We start from the raw sequence: 16,558 nt of genomic DNA, 5'->3' as shown, positions 1-16,558 counted from the left end.
GGTAGTACTACTTGGTACTAGTTATGACATGTCAACTAACCTCTATCTCCCTTAAATGTTATCAGAGATAATGATGCCTACTTCATATAGGCATGTAGAAACAGTGTCTGCCAACTAGAACACACTTGGCAAATATTCATTCCCTTTTACCCACATGTGACATTATCTTATTACATGGCAGTGCTCTCAGAAAATGTTGGCACAGGATAGTTCCACTTGAATTGTCATCCATTTACCTTACAACCTTCACCTGAGTGCTGATTTGCCTGCCTATAGCCTGGGAACCCACTTACCAGAAACAACCTTCAAGCCAATTCAAGAACAATTCAAGAGCAAGTGGGCAAAAAGACAAGGCTTGTTTGTTCTCAAGTGAACCATATTTCTGGGGAACTTCCCCAGCATATCAAACTTCTAGATGAAGCCTCCGCCTGCATCCTATATGGGTGCTGGTTCGAGTCCCGGCTGCTCCTCTTCCATTCCAGCTCTCTGCTATGGCCTGGGAAGGCAGTAGAAGATGGCCCAAGTCCTTGGGCCCCTGCATCTGCATGGGAGATCCGGAAAAAGCTCCTGTCTCCTGGCTTCGGATCAGCCCAACTCCAGCCATTGTGGCCATTTGGAGAGTGAACCAGCAGACGGAAGACCTCTCACTCTCTCTCTCCCTGTCTCTGTGATTCTGCTTCTCAAATCAATCAATCAATCATAAAAAATCAATTTTCCCAAGGGATCTCTCCTATATTCAGGTCAGATTTTGGGAGGTCCAGTGGTGGATTAAAATGGGTCCCAAGAGCTATGATAGATGAAATTGCATAGTTAGCAAAGGACCTAAGGGGGATCCTGCAGAGTGGTCCTTATCAACCAGGCAATTTCTGTTTTATTTGATGCCAAAATAGCATAGGGATATTTTGGAGTCAGTTTTTTTTTTTTAAACTTAAAGGTCTATTTCAGTAAGCTCAATGTAAGCAATGCCTGAGCAACTGACATTCTCAGAAGAAGAGATTAATATTGAGGCTTGATATGATCATTTTCCATGGTTCAGGGCTAGTTAGTGCCATATAAACAGCCACCAGGGGAAAAAAGCATGCATGCTGTCCCTTCGATGGGGAGGGAAAAGGTAAGTAAGGTCTAGAATAGGGTGTATTACAGTAAATACTTGTGATGTAGAGCCACATGCAATCAACTAAAAAAGTTCTCATCCAAGCTACTCTTGTTTTTCTCATTGACAATATGTTATTTTCCTGCCCATTCTCCTCACACCTGAATGTTGCTGCTCCTATTACTTAGTAGAGTTCAGGCAAGCCTGTCGACGTTTTATCTATGTTAATGAATTGACTCCTAACAATGACCCTATGTGGTTGGCAGCATCTCGATTTTACAGAAGCAGCAGCTCAAGTTATTTAACTTACATACCTTGCCCAAAGTTTGAACTACCGGGACCACAGATCCTATTTATGATGTGTTGAAGTTACAAAAGCAGAAGAAAATCAGAAAGAAGACAACGCACTGACCTATAATCTGTAAACATCCATCAGGATGGAATTCTCCAATATCACCAGTGCAAAACCACCGCTGCCCATTTTCATCCACGGTATAATCCTCTGCTGTTTTCTCTTCATTTTTAAAATATCCCATGGAGATATTTTGCCCACCAATTACAATTTCACCTCTGGGATTTGGCTTGTCGTGAATTGTATAACCGCCTGGAAATCAAAAAAGTACATCAGTGATTGTTTGAAATAAAAATTTACTTTCACTAATTCTTAAAGTTCCTTGGTTAGTATGCTTCTGCTGGTGCACTTTTATCACTTCATGGGGGAATACTAGCTTATATTTATTCAGGTGTACATGAGGCTAGTGGGTGATTCATTTCAGAGCACCAGGGAGGGCTCAAGGACAATCAACACCAGCAACCAAGCACTCCGAAGCTTCCCATGACCACAGAAGTTCACACTTAGTGCATCACTCAAGTTTAGCATTCCTAGAGTTCTATTAAGTTAAAGTCATCTCCAAGCTGGGTAACAGCTGAAGCTGCTATAAATAAATCACTAACAGGTTAACAGCAATGCCTTTCCAATCCTTCCTAAGGAGGGTTTAATCAAAAAACGGGCGCTAAGTTCTGAAGAAAGGCTGCACCATCGAGTGAAAAGGAAAGGAAGGCTCCGGGATACAGGAGGGAAATTCTCAGGAATTTTGTCCGTGACCAGCAGGGACTTTGAAAGTCAAAATACTTGAGGGTGGGAAGTATCACTATGTTCCCAAATCTGTATATATGGAATACATGAAACTTGTAGACCTTAAATACAATTTAAAAAACAAAAGTCAGAATACTGAAATAACTGACAATAGCTACTAAGATATTTTATCAGACTTACTACCTCTTTATTATAGAATAAAGCTTACTTGAAGGAAAATACTACAAAACTCTGAATTCATAAACAGACGCTGATTACATTTAATGTCATAAAAGGATTAGCAGCATCATTCTCTTCTGCTGTTAATTGCTCTTATACATTTAAAACTGCGCAATATTTCAATGTGATAAAATCCACTGTACTCAAAACATTAAGATCATTCCTACGGCAAGGAAAACACCAAATACATTTCCAAAAATTAACCCACTTTCCCCAAACTGACATTAAAGCATAACACCAGGAGATTGAAAAATAAAAAATAAAGAAAAATTCTCCTTACCAAGTTTTAGTGCAAGTTCTCTGAATCTGCTAGCTAAATCTAATAAAACAATTTTGATATTGATACTCACATACATATATGCAAAAAGTTCATGGAAAACATATATTATGAAAAAAACATGAATTTTTATTTTTTTTTTGGTACCAAAATAAACTTCTATTTCCATCCCGTGTTTCCAAAGACTTTCTAAAGTCCCTTTGTACTACTTGTATTTGCTTCATATTTTCATTGTAAATAGGAATGGTATCATGGGAAAAAGAACTTAAGTCCCAAGGTGTAAAACTCATGGCAATACAATTTGGCACTTAAATGTAGTTTTTAAAATGAAAAATCTGTTTGATCTATAGAGCACTGACAAAAACACAAATAACAAAGTCACAAAGGAGAGGCCCTTTTAGAAACTTAGTTCATGTTATTTAAAGCCCATTCATTTTCCTGGGGTTTGGGTAACCCAAGGGGTACATCTTACAATGTAACTTAAATTCCTTTTACATGTTCAGTTTGCAGCTCCATCCCTAAGAAAATACTCTCTTATTTAAAAGTTTTAAGCTTTGGGGGAGCTGGCACTGTGCTGTATGGGGTAAAGCTGCCACTTGCATTGCCAGCATCCCATATGGGTGCTGATTCAAGTTCTGACTGCTCCTTTTCTGACCCAGTTCCCTGCTAATGTGCCTGGGAAAGCACTGGAAGATGGTCCAAGTGCTTGGGCCCCTGCACCCTAGTGGCAGACCCGGAAGAAGCTCCTGGGTCCTGGATTCAACCTGGCCCAGCTCTGGCCATTGTGGCCATCTAGAGAGTAAATCAGTGGATAGAAGATCTCTCGCTCTCTGCCTCTGCCTCTCTGTAATTCTACCTTTCAAATAAATAAATAAATCTTTCCAAAAAAAAAAGTCTTAAGCTTGGGACCACCATTGTGGCAAGTGGGTTAAGCCTCTGCCTACAATGTTGGCATCCCATATGGGCACTGGTTCAAGTTCCAGCTGCTCCTCTTCCAATCCAGCTCCCTGCTAATAGCCTGGAAAGGCAGTGGGAAATGGCCCAAGCGCTTGGGCCCCTGCACCCACGTGGGAGACCTGGAAGAAGCCCCTGGCTCTTGGCTTCAGATCAGCCCAGCTCTGGCCATTGTGGCCATTTGGGGAGTGAACCAGCTGTTGGAAGACCTCTCTCACTGTCTCTCTCTCTCTCTTTTTTATTGCCTTTCAAATAAATAAATAAATCTTTAAAAAAGTCTTAAGCTTTTATATTAATCTATATGGCTAGGCATTATTTATTTAATATTCCACTTTGGTTATTTATTTAATATTCCACTTTACTGCAGTTAATGCATTGTGCTTAGTATCTTTCATGACATCATAAGACTGGTATACTCTTGTAAAAAAATTTAGCTTATTTGTAAAATAAGCTAATTATTTGCAAAAAAATTTGTAAAAAATTATTTGTAAAAAAAAATTACCACCAATGTCACAAACATGCAGGTTTGCTACAAGCAGCTTGCTTCTGCAGGTATATAAAAAATTTCAACTATGCAAAGCCTGGCGAGCTGACTGTTGTTTATGAAAATGTCTTCTGGGGTCAAGATCTTCTAAGAAGTTGGTATATGCATAATCAGTCACTCTACCACTTTTCAAGGAATGGAAATCTGGAGGCTTACAGAGGTTTTCAGCATCTCTAGAATCACTCACTATAGCGTGTCCACGAATTCTTACCTTCCTGCCAGTCTTTTAGTTTAATTTCACAGCAGATTAGGGGAGCTCCGACTCTGCCAGTGGTATAGTCAGTAACTGTACGGGGAAAGCAACAAATACATTAGCATAGTGCATATCAGATTCACAAGAATACCATTCCAGGAACACGTTCAATTCGGGTCAGAGTCCAAAACACAGTGAAAGGGAGTGCGAGTCGACATCATTTTTCAGCATTTCAGTTCCATTTCAACCCCATCTATTTGCTTATTTTCATGGTTATATTTCACATAATCAAGTCCAAAAATCTCTGTGAAAGGAGGAGGACTGGCCCCACAGTCACCTAACTTGCATAACTTACCCCAAAGCTCCGTATCTTCATCTGGTAAATGGTCGTAGTAACAGAACCTACTTCATATGGGGATATGCTATGAGGATCATTACATGATATGATGGCGTGGGGACTCTGGTTAACAGTTCTTGGCAAACACTCAATGTTCGGGAAATTATAAGCTGCTATTATCAAACACGATGATAAGGATGATGATATGATATTATCCCTTTGTAATTTGTGACGGCTGCTGGCAATAATCACACGATTACAGACGGCTTATTATGTATGTGCCTCACACTTTATTAAATATTGTGAAGAAAACATGTAAGAGATCAGTGACTTACAAAATTACCTGAAAATCAATGCCTGGGAAACAATTTAGAGAACATGTGAATACTAAATTGCACGGCATGAACAGTGGGCACAACAGTACCTTTGAGACCAGAAAGAGAAATATAAAATGAAGCCGCTGGGAAAAAAACTTTACTGAAGAGTTGGGCATTAAAAGGCATCTGTGAACAGTCAACACTACTCAGCCATAAAAAGGAACAGAATCCTGTCTTTCAGAACAAAATGCGTGCAACTGGAGATTTCTCCGCTTAGTGAAATGAGCCAGTTCCAAAAAGACCAATAGCATATATTTTCCCTGATCTGTGGTAATTAATATAGAGAGTACAAAAAATGAAATGTATATGAGTGAAACTGAAATTTTGAGATTTGATTCTTGTTTATAGCCCTTGCCTATACTCTTCAGGGACAGTGGTTTTTCTACTTACCACCTGTTGAATTCTAGTTACTGGAGGGTTAAGCTTGTGATTATCAAGCAAACTGAAAATATGTCACCATAAAAATTGAAAGAAAAAGAAGAATGGAGGGTAAGAGTGAGGGCGGGAGGAAGGGAACGTACAGTGAGATGTATTATGATGATCCTAGAACTGTATACATGAAATTTGTTACCTTTATATAAAGAATTTTTTAAAATAAAGTTAGGTCAAAAAGAAAGCAGAAGGGGCGGGCGCCATGTCTCAATAGGCTACTCCTCCGCCCGCAGCGCCAGCACACCAGGTTCTAGTCCTGGTTGGGGCACTGGATTCTGTCCCGGTTGCCCCTCTTCCAGGCCAGCTCTCTGCTGTGGCCAGGGAGTGCAGTGGAGGATGGCCCAAGTGCTTGGGCCCTGCACCCCATGGGAGACCAGGATAAGCATCTGGCTCCTGCCTTCGGATCAGCGCGGTGCACTGGCCTCAGCGCGGTGCGCTGGCCACAGCACGCAGGTCACGGCAGCCATTGGAGGGTGAACCAACGGCAAAGGAAGACCTTTCTCTCTGTCTCTCTCTCTCACTGTCCACTCTGCCTGTCAAAAAAAAAAAAAAAAAAAAGGAAAGAAAGCAGAAGTACATTCCAAGAAAAGGGAATCAAAAATAGAGAATGAGGCTGAAAGACCATTTTAGAAAGGGAACAAAAAAACAGAGAGAGATGAAGCTGAAAGACTGTTTTTAGAAAGAGGGAGAAGAAGACTGGCTTATCTGGGAAGAAGAGCCAGGTGTAAGTACAAACATGTGGGCAATAATGGTGGACAGGTACAGTGGTGCCAGATTAAAGACATCTTGAAAGCAGAGTACAGGCACGTTTGATTCAGCACGCTAGCTATCAAGCAGTATGTGAGATGGATGTATCAGAAGTGATAGAACAGAGGCAGACACAGTTGTTGAAATGCTGGTACCTCAAAGCAGTCTAGTAATACAATGCTGAATGGCAAAGGTGAAATGGAGGGGAGGAGAACCTAATGAAGGAATGAGACGTTCTGATAAATGTAAAAATAACAAAATAAGCGCCTGAGTGACTTTAAGGATGCTTACACCACTGACACACTATATAATTAGATAAAATGGAGAGACAGTTTTGAATAACAGCATTGATTTTGGACACACCGAATTTAAAGTGAAAGTGCGATCATCGAAAAAAACAAAACAAAACCGTTTTATCCAGCAGTGTTTCTCAACCCAGAGTGATGTCGCTCCCTGGGGGCTACATGGCAATGTTTGGAGAGGTGTTTCATTGTCACAGCTAGGGCGAGTGGGTTACTCCTAGGGTCAGGCTGCTCAACGCCTTCAATGTCCAGAAGAGCCCTCAAACACAAAGAATTGTCTGGCTCACAATGGGAACAGGGCCAAGGTTGAGAAGCCCTGCTTCAGGCTGTTGAAAATCCCAGAAGAGAAAGCAAACGAGAATCAGCACAGGAATGTGGATTCAGTAGGCAGTGCGGAAGCAATGCTTCATCCCAAGAGGACTGTTCTATAATGAAGGGATCATTTATAGAAAGATTCACGGCCCAAGGTGAGAAAGTAAAACATGGGACTTATAATGTGGCACAAAGACTTAAAGGCTTTAAAGTAAAGGAGACATGGGATACCCTCAAGTATGAGTTCATAAGGCTCAAACTAGGTAGGTTTGCATTGAATCTGGTAAGAATTCTTTAGGAGGCATGATAGAGTCGCCATGGTTTCCAAAGGTAATGCAAATGAATTTCTAAGTAGTGGCTAATAAAGAATTATTTGCGACGTTGGTCATGCTTACCTTCAGTAACTGTCCCAGCACCACAAGATTCTGTCAGTCCATAACCTTGGCCGATCGGGCAGCAGAAGCAGACATTCATGAACCGGTGTGTCTGGGGGGACAGTGGGGCCCCGCCAGACAGCATCATACGGACGTTTCCTCCCAGCAGTGCCTTCACCTTTTTAAACAACAACCTTGATGGAAGACAGGACAAGTGATTTTAATACCGGCATACATTGTCCGTGGCAACATACAAATGGGCATCTTTTAATTCCCAACTCTTCATGGGGAGGATCGAACATCTAAATGTCAGAATCATGGTGCAAAGTAAAAACTAGTAACACCTTGGAAAATAATGCCAGAAGAAAAATTTGGTTTTTAGAGGAAAGGTTTATTGCCAGGTGGGGGAAGACTGACGAGCCGAAGGGAGAGGACAAGATGGTAAGAGAGAGGGGGAGGGAGAAAGAAAATAACAGAAAGAAAATAACAGCTCCTTTTCAACTTTGCTGGGGGGTGGGCAGCGAAGTAGGAGCAGTGAATCCCATTAGTGTGGGGGTGAAGCTGACACCTGTGGTTGGGCCATGTGGCCACCTAGCTTCCAGCAATAGCCAGAAAAGTTCTTAAGAACGAAAAAAAATACTGCACTACTGGACTGCTCTGACATCTAGTCGGTGAAAGAAACTGATGACGTCAAATGGAAAAAATTCAAAGTTATCTTTGGAATATCTAACCACTTATCTACCTTTCCCTGAAAAATGCTTCCCAATCTTCACCTCCCAGCACCACCATCAAAACAACGTTTATGGGGGGGATGTTGTGGTGCAGTGGGATAAGCTTCTGTGTGGGCTACCAACAGCCTGTATCAGAGAGCAGCAGGTTGGGTCCAGGCTACTCTGCCTCTGATTCAGCTCCCTGCTCAGGCACCTGGTAAGGATGCAGGTGATGGCTCAAGTACTTGGGAGACAGGGATGGAAGTTAAGGCTGCTGATTTCAGCCTGGCCCAGCCTGACATTTTGAAGAGGGAACCAGCAGATGGTAGATTATCTTTCTCTCACTCTCTCTACCTTTCAAGTAGATGAAAATAAATACACATATAAAAAGAAAATAGTCTATCTTTAAATAACTGTTATATTCATATATTTACTATGCCACTGATGAATATAATAAATCAGAAACTCCCACAAAGAATAAATCTTGACAATCACTTCTCATAGTTTGAAACGACAGTTTTTAAACTCAAATTGTCTTGTTTCAAACCTATATTCTAGTTTTTCTCCATAAGACCAAATTTTGTGATTAAATATATTTTTAAACTCAAATTGTCTTGTTTCAAACCTATATTCTAGTTTTTCTCCATAAGACCAAATTTTGTGATTAAATATATTGACTGATAATTAGAATTTGTTAAATTGCCAAGATTAGAGTTCAGGGTCCTCTACTTGTTATATAAGTTATATAAGGTAGAATACAAGGAATTGAACATTATGATCATGGTGGTGGTATTCAAATTAAATTAACTTGCCATTTACTTATTCAACTTCCAGATTTAAAAACACAAAAATCTTTAAAGAACTTGTGAAACTACTTACAGATTGCAAAGTGGTGCATCATATCCCTTTTTGATCTGTTCCAATTTGTAATCATACCCTATCTTGAACAGAGTTTTCTGAACATAATTCATCTCTTGGACTTTGCTCATAACATTCTTATAAATTCTATCCATGATTTCCTGAAAGGTAAACAAAATATTCAATAATTTGAAAAGAATTACATCAACAGTGAGACAGTCTTTTTTGCAAGCTTCATTTATTTGAAAGGCAGAATTACACAGAGAGAGAAGGAGAGGCAGAGAGAGAGAAGTCTTCCATCCGATGGTTCACTCCCCAGTTGGCCACAATGGCCAGAGCTGCGCCAGTCCAAAGCCAAGAGCCAGGAGTTTCTTCTGTGTCTCCCACATGGGTGCAGGGGCCCAAGGACTTGGGACATGCTCTACTGCTTTCCCAGGCCATAGCAGAGAGCTCAATTGGAAGTGGAGCAGCTGGGACTCAAACCGGCACCCATATGGGATGCTGGCATTGCAAGCGGTGGCTTTATCTGCTACGCCACAGTGCCAGCGAGACAGTCTTTAATTGAAGATATCTTATTTATAACATCCTAGATAGGTCTCTAGTATCAATAATGGACACACATTTTCCTATATCACAGAATTAATATCACTGACTTTCCTTGGTCACTACTTCAAAAAGACTAAGGATAATACATATATTAGAATATCACACTATATCCATAAATATATGATTATTACATCAATCAAAACTAAAAAATTTTTCAAAGACTAAAGACAAGTATAGGGCTTATCTTTAGTTCTATACACTAAGTTTATGGACAATTTTAAAAAATGTGAACTAGAGCATAGAGAACTCATTCAGCTTTCACAGATTCTTTTAAATTTTCTTTTTTCAACTATATTCACTTATTCTCAAACAGTACCAAACTATTCAACTATGCTGAATCTGAATCTGGTCTTTTATTATGAAGACTTGTTTTCTCTTCATTCTTCCAACTTTGTGAACCTGTTACAACATGACAGAGTATTATGGTTTCTTAAAAATTGTATGTCCTTTGTGGCACAGCAGGTTGGGCCCCCTGCCCATGATGCCAGCCATTCCATGTGAGTGCCAGTTTGAGTTCTGGTTGCTCCACTTCTCTTCCAGCTCCCTGCTCATGTGCCCAGGAAGGCAGCAGAAGATTGCCCAAGTGCCTGAGACCCTGATACCCATATCAAAGACCCGGATGGAGCTCCTGGCTCCTGCTTTGTTGCAGCCATTTGGGGAGTGAACCAGCAGATGGAAGTACCCTCTTTCTCTATCCCTCTCTGTCACTCTGCCTTTCAAATAAGTAAATATTTAAAAAAAAAAACTATATCTTCTTATACATCAGGCATTTCTATTATATTTTAATAGAAGCAAAGGTAACAAAAAAGAACAGAGTTCTTGCTCAGAGCTACTCAGAAAATTAAGAGGTAGGACCAGGTTTGTGATCTACTGATTCTCATGCTAATACAAACAAAACAAGCAGCTCAGACTATCACGGAAGGATGCTTTCTTGAAATCACTGAGCACAAATGAACAAGAATAACTGTATAAAGAACATCTGTTTATAAAGAGCTGCCGGTTCTCAATATTTAAAGTGTCTATTATCAATATAAACTAAGTTGTGCTATAATGAATAACATTATGGATGGTTCCTTCAGTCTCAGAATAGAGCCATTCAAATGAGGACAGTAGATCCATCTGTAAAAAGCTACCACAGCATTCAAACATGGTACAGTGCTGTTTTCTCCATTTCCACAAAAGGATTCATGTTTGTCTAACTGAAGTATTTCTCTAGATCTGTGTCTGAGCAATCCCAGAGGAGCCCCAGAAGGACTTTAATATCCTATAACTATTCCCACTCAAAAACATACGGGATCTTAAAACAAAAATAAAAAGCAAGCACTTGGGAGTGAGACAGACATGTAAGAACCACTTACACTGCTCCTTCTAACACTAGATACCAATCACAGGTGCTGAAAGCCCTCAGTTTGTAAGGAACACAATACCACCGCAATAAGTTGGCAGGATTTACTGTTAGCTCATCAAGTCACCCTTTGTCTCAACTTAACATTACATGCTGTTCAACGGAGTCACTGCTTATAAGTAGAAATTTATTTTGAATTTTCACATTGTGAAAATTATAGTAGTAAATTGGTATTTTATTCCAACCCAGGAAAGAAACTCAGAAAATAGAATTGGGGCAGACGTTTGGCACAGCAGTTAAGTCACCACTTGGGACACCTGTCTCTCATATTGAAATGCCTGGTTTGAGTCCCAGATCCTCTGCTTTCAATCCAGTTGCCAGTGAATGCACACTCTGGGAGGCAGCAGGTGAGGTCTCAAGTACCTGCCACCCACATGGATGGCTCAGATAGAGCTCCTGGCTCCTGGCTTCAGCCTGGCCCAGCCCTGGCTGTTGCAGGCAATTGGTGGAGTGAACCAATGGATGGAAGATCTCTCTGTCTATCTCTCTGTGACACTACTTGTGTCTCTCTGTTTTTCAAATAAAATGACAATAAATAAATCTTAAAAATAAGCTGCAATCAAATCTTCAAAAAATATAACTTATCAAAAACAATTTTCAGCGCTGTCATTTTGACGGACTGGGTAAAGCCACCTGGTCTGCAATGCTGGCATTCCATATGGGTGTTAGTTTGTAACCTGGCTGCTCCACTTCTGCTCCAGCTCCCTGCTAACGCACATGGAAAGTGGCAGAAGATGGCCCAAGTGTTTGGGCCCCTGCACCCACATGGGAGACCCCCAAGAAATTTCTGATTCCTGGCTGTTGCAGACATTTGGAGACTGAACAGGCAGACAGAAGATTGATCTCTCTCTTCCTCCTCCCTCCCTAACTGTGCCTTTCAAATAGATACATAAATCTTAGAAAACTAATTATCAATAAAAATATCCTTTTAAGAAAAAAGAAAAAAAGGGTGGGCTATGTGTAGAGGAGAAGGAGTTAAGGGAAGCAACAGCAACATAAATTTTACCTCCTAGACCTAAAGAAGTAAGAGGAGAGTGTCACTAGAACCTGGATGAGGACTACAGCTATTCAAGAGACTGGTTATAACCAATGGAAAAGAGACCATCTGACTGCTGCTGGACAACTGCCGAAACTCCAGCCCAGTTGGGAAGGAACAAAAGGAATGCATCTGCAGACCTCTATCGCCCTGCCCTCTGACCTCTCAAGATTGCCCCTAATTGACCCAAACCAAAGCCTACAAAGCAAGAAGGCTCTGGTGATTTGCCCATAGAAGTTAGCCTCAAGACACAAAGTAGGGCGGGAAAGAATGGGCAATAGGCCTTCAGCTGATAAATAACTGATCTGTAACTCCTGTTTATCCTTCAGGCCTAAAATCAGATTACTTTCTTGACACCTTTGCCCTTTCCCCTCCCTAACTATGTTCTCTGATAGAGTTTACTAGGGAGTCTTGGGTACTTTGGGTAATAAAACCAGTATGCCATTTCCCCAAATAAAACACCACCAAACTTTCCCAACTAGACAGTCATAGGGGTTATAGAAGCCTTTGATATTGGATTGGCAGAGTTCCAACTGCATGTGTGTGACTTTGGGCAAGTTTCTTTTTCATAAAATGAGGATAACAGGGCCTTTCTGTCAGAATTTTAGAGAGAATTAAGTGAGATAATCTATTTACGGCACTTAGCACACTGTACGCTATATTCTAGCTATTATTAGTACAGCTTTATTATGTTTTTCAGCCAGAAGCTTCTCCTTTCAGAGTGAACACTTGCTGAACTCTACAGTACTTCTAAATAAAATGGCAAAGGTTCCTCTGATCTATTCTAATTATCTGGTTGTGTGAGAATTTTATACTTAGATCATGAAGTATTTTCCATTCTTAGGAAAACCAGGAGGGAATCACACTTTATTATCTAATCTCAGACTGTCCACGTACAAAAGGAAAATTGTGAAAGATACTGGGGTAAGGTTTGAAGTCTAATTCGCAATACAAGCAGCAGTGACACACAGCTACACTGAGACTTCCACAGCATAAGCTGGAGTACATTCCATTCCTCACATTTGAAACACTGCCCAAAATGTTTCAAAATTCATCATTACCAATCTATAAAATGTAATCCCTTCTTTTTCTTAAAGGCTGCATTTCATGTAAAGATCTTGAATATCTAGAATTAAACAGCTTTTCCTGGGGGCAGGCTTTTGGCATAGCAGTTGAGCTACCATCTGAGACACCATTGTGCTTTATCACAGTGCCTGGGTTCAAGTCCTGGCTCCGTTCCCGATTCCAGCTGCCTGCTAATGCACACCCTGGGCAGCAGCAGGCGAGCAAGTAGTTAGTTTTCTGCCATCCATGTGGGATACCTGGATGGAGTTCCTGGTTCCTGGCTTAGGCCTGGCCCAGACCTGGAGGTTGCAGCCATTGGGGAGTGAACCAGCGGGTAGAAGCTCCCCCTTCCCCATGCCTTTGAAATAAAAACATGAGAAAGATAAACTTTGTCCTTTGGGGGCTCTGTTAATTGACAGTTGCCCTCAGTTACCATATAGAGGGTCAGAAGGCTTGGATCCTAAATTCAGCTCTGCCACTTGCCTGCTCCATAATCTCAGACATGCTGCCTCAGCTCTCTAATTTGGCCTGGGGTTGTCTCATTTTTAAATTTAAGACATTAAACAAGATGATCTTTAGAATACAACCTGTCTTAAAATATTATGGCCGGGACCAGGGCTATGGTGCAGCAGGTTAAACCACGGCCTGCAGTGCCAACCTCCCATATGGGCACTGGTTCAAGTCTCAGCTGATCCACTTCCAATCTAGCTCTCCACTAATGCACCTGGGAAAGCAGTGGAAGATGGCCCAAGTGCTTGGGCCCTTGCATCCACATGAGAGACGCAGAAGCTCTTGGCTCCTGGCCCAGCCCTGGACATTACAGCCTCTTGGGGAGTGAATCAACAGATGGAAGATCCCTCCCTCCCTCCCTCCTTCCCTCCCCCCCCCTTATTCTTTTCCTCCATGACTCTGCTTTCAAACAAATAAATCTTTTTTAAAAAATATTATGGCTAATTCTCATACTAGGTAATTTGAACTAGGTAATTTTCATCATCTAATGTTCAAGTATCACCAAACACTGACAGGCAAACACTGCAGAATCTTGCCACTGCATGATTTAAAAGAACACATTTACCATGGTTTCAATAGAGCAAATTTTTTTAAAAAAAATATGCACATATATCTAAGGGTATTACTTTCATAAAAAGTTCAAGTCTGAGCAATAAATTACATAGATGACCCTTGTCTGTTCATTTTCATATTCTGTACTCACCGGAACAGCAGCCATAAGTGTAGGCTTCAGTACAGTACAGTCTCCTTTGCTTCCCTTTTTAATTTTGCTGGACTGCATGAAGGAAAAGTAAATACAATCAGGGAAACCAGCCTGAGCAAAAAGATGTCCTAATTCCAGTACTAATAAGGGACACAGAAGTTACACATGATATCTGATCTTCTAGCACTCTGAGTTACCTGTCACAATGATCACAACCTGCAAGTCAGAAATGCAAGTGCTTTCATACTTTATTCTGCAGATTATAGCTGCCAATCCATTTCAGCCTTCTTTAGAGAAACTGATCTAGGGTGATGAGAAAATGGCCTACTTCGGTGAACCAAACTGCTTATTAAAAACACATCACCTACTAACGCACAGACTACTACCACAACCTAAAAAAGCAAAACCTGGATTAAGTCAGACTTAACACTAAAAAAAATTGAAGATAATTTTAATTTTCTTGGATCACTATATGCAAAGCCACATCTGAAAGTCAGCACTATGAGCATCAATTAACAACATGCAGAAGTCCTAATTTGATAATATTCCCACTGGTAGCATATGAAGGACACCAGCAATGGCTAAAAAGGCTGTGTGTGTGTGTGTGTGCGTGTGTGTGTAACTATGTATATATTCCCTTTTCCTTTCTTTCTTATCTACAAAAATACTAACTCTAATTTCAAATGTCACATCAGTAGGAAGGAAAACTGACAAAGTCACCCACTGAGAGACCTAGAAGAAAATAAAAATCTGTTGAAATGTAATTCATTAGACTTCAAGTTAAGATATAGTACATGTTGGTCATGGTCAACACAAGAAAGAAGAAAACCACCTCTTAAGAAGTATTGTGATCAGTAAGAACCAACAGCTTAGCCACACATAATGTTCTGCTGGGAGAACTAAATTGGTTTTCCTGGGGCCAGTACCATGGCATAGTGGATAAAGCCGCCACCTGCAGTGCTGGCATCCCACATGGGCGCCGCTTCAAGTTCTGGTTGCTCCTCTTCCAATCCAGCTCTCTGCTATGGCCTGGGAAAGCAGTATAAGATGGCTCAAGTCCTTGGGCCCCTGCACCTGTGTGGGAGACCTGGAAGAAGCTCCTGGCTCCTGGCTTCGGATGGGCCCAGCTCTGACCATTGCAGCCAAATGCAAGTGGCAAGACCACTCTCTCTGTCACTCTACCTCTCAAAATAGATAAATAAAATCTTTAAAAACATTGCTTTTCCCTTCTTTTCTTGAATATAGATAAAAAGTATAATGTAACTTCTTGGATTTTATGTATGCACGTGTGTGTGTGTGTATATTTTTCAGTGCAAATCTACACCCACCCACCATGCATGGACAGGCTGCTCTATGGAGAAAATGGCATTCACATCCTTCACATTGGAGCTGTCCTCCACATATTACTGAGCAGTTTTGTTACTGAGAGCAATTCCAGGGTAGCAGTTCCTGTTTACCGCTTTTAGTAATATAGTTTGACTATCCCTTACCCAAAATGCTTGGGCCCAGAAGTGTTTTGAATTTTGTATGGCTTTTGGAATATTTGCATATGCATAATTAGTATCTTCAGGATGGGGGCCAACCCTAAAGATGAAATTCCTGTATGTTTCAAAGGCACCTTATACTATATATCTTGATGGTAATTTTATATAATACTTTAATACATCTGTGTTTTAACTGTGACCTGTCACATGAAGTCCAGTGTCGAATTTCCCATGTGAGGTATCATGCCGGTGCTCAAAAAGTTTTGAAGTATTTCATATTTTGGATTTTCAGATTAGGGTGATTCAATCCATATTATCAGTTCCTTTTTTTGTCATATTGTGATCACAATAGCCCTGGTTATAAGAACATTGCTAGCATCTGCTAACTCCAAATGTGGTAACTGTGGGCTCTGATATTTCCTATGTGAGGGAGATTCCTGGGGTTTAGACTCGTAGGAAAACTAAGAGGCTTTATAGTAAAGTTGATTTAAAAAGTAAGTGGGAATTTTATTTAACAGGCTTCTAATGTGCTAGCTTGGCCTTAGAGACTTCAAGAATTAAGTCAGACCAGAAATAGACTCCGATTGTCCCTCTTTCCCCACACTGAGGCTATTGTTCTAGGAAAGGCAATGCAAAAAAGGTTGTTGGTCCCCTGGCTTCTGAATTTCCCCAAATTGGGGGAAAATCTTTCTCAAAACTTAGTGAAATTTTTTTTACAATTTAATAACATCTCTGAACATAAGAAAGTCCATGACAATCCCTCAAAACATAATCATCACAGGTTGTTCTAAAAACGAAAGTTTAGAATTTATTCTCCAGTCTCATTTATAGGTCTATTTTTACTTCACTAGATCAAGTTCTGTTTACTAGTTTGTTTGATAGTTTACTTACTCTCCATTACTAGTCTAGCAGAGTTTATGTGAT

The 16,558-nt window shown here is 40.6% G+C and overlaps 1 protein-coding gene across 6 annotated transcripts in view; it reads right to left on the bottom strand.

Moving 5' to 3' along the window:
• ACSL4 (acyl-CoA synthetase long chain family member 4) overlaps positions 1–16,558 on the bottom strand; it is a 90,449-nt gene that overhangs the window by 13,345 nt on the left and 60,546 nt on the right. For all 6 annotated transcript variants that reach the window (XM_051827238.2, XM_070066415.1, XM_008272873.4 and 3 more), the window contains exons 9-13: positions 14,151–14,222; positions 8,847–8,986; positions 7,279–7,451; positions 4,395–4,469; positions 1,506–1,697 (exon numbers count right to left, since the gene is read on the bottom strand). In XM_051827238.2, the coding sequence (XP_051683198.1) occupies positions 1,506–1,697; positions 4,395–4,469; positions 7,279–7,451; positions 8,847–8,986; positions 14,151–14,222 (652 nt within the window). The remainder of the gene's footprint in view (positions 1–1,505; positions 1,698–4,394; positions 4,470–7,278; positions 7,452–8,846; positions 8,987–14,150; positions 14,223–16,558) is intronic.

This window comes from Oryctolagus cuniculus, chromosome X, assembly GCF_964237555.1.
Source record: "Oryctolagus cuniculus chromosome X, mOryCun1.1, whole genome shotgun sequence".
NCBI lineage: Eukaryota > Metazoa > Chordata > Mammalia > Lagomorpha > Leporidae > Oryctolagus > Oryctolagus cuniculus.
This window is presented reverse-complemented; position numbering and strand designations above follow the sequence as displayed.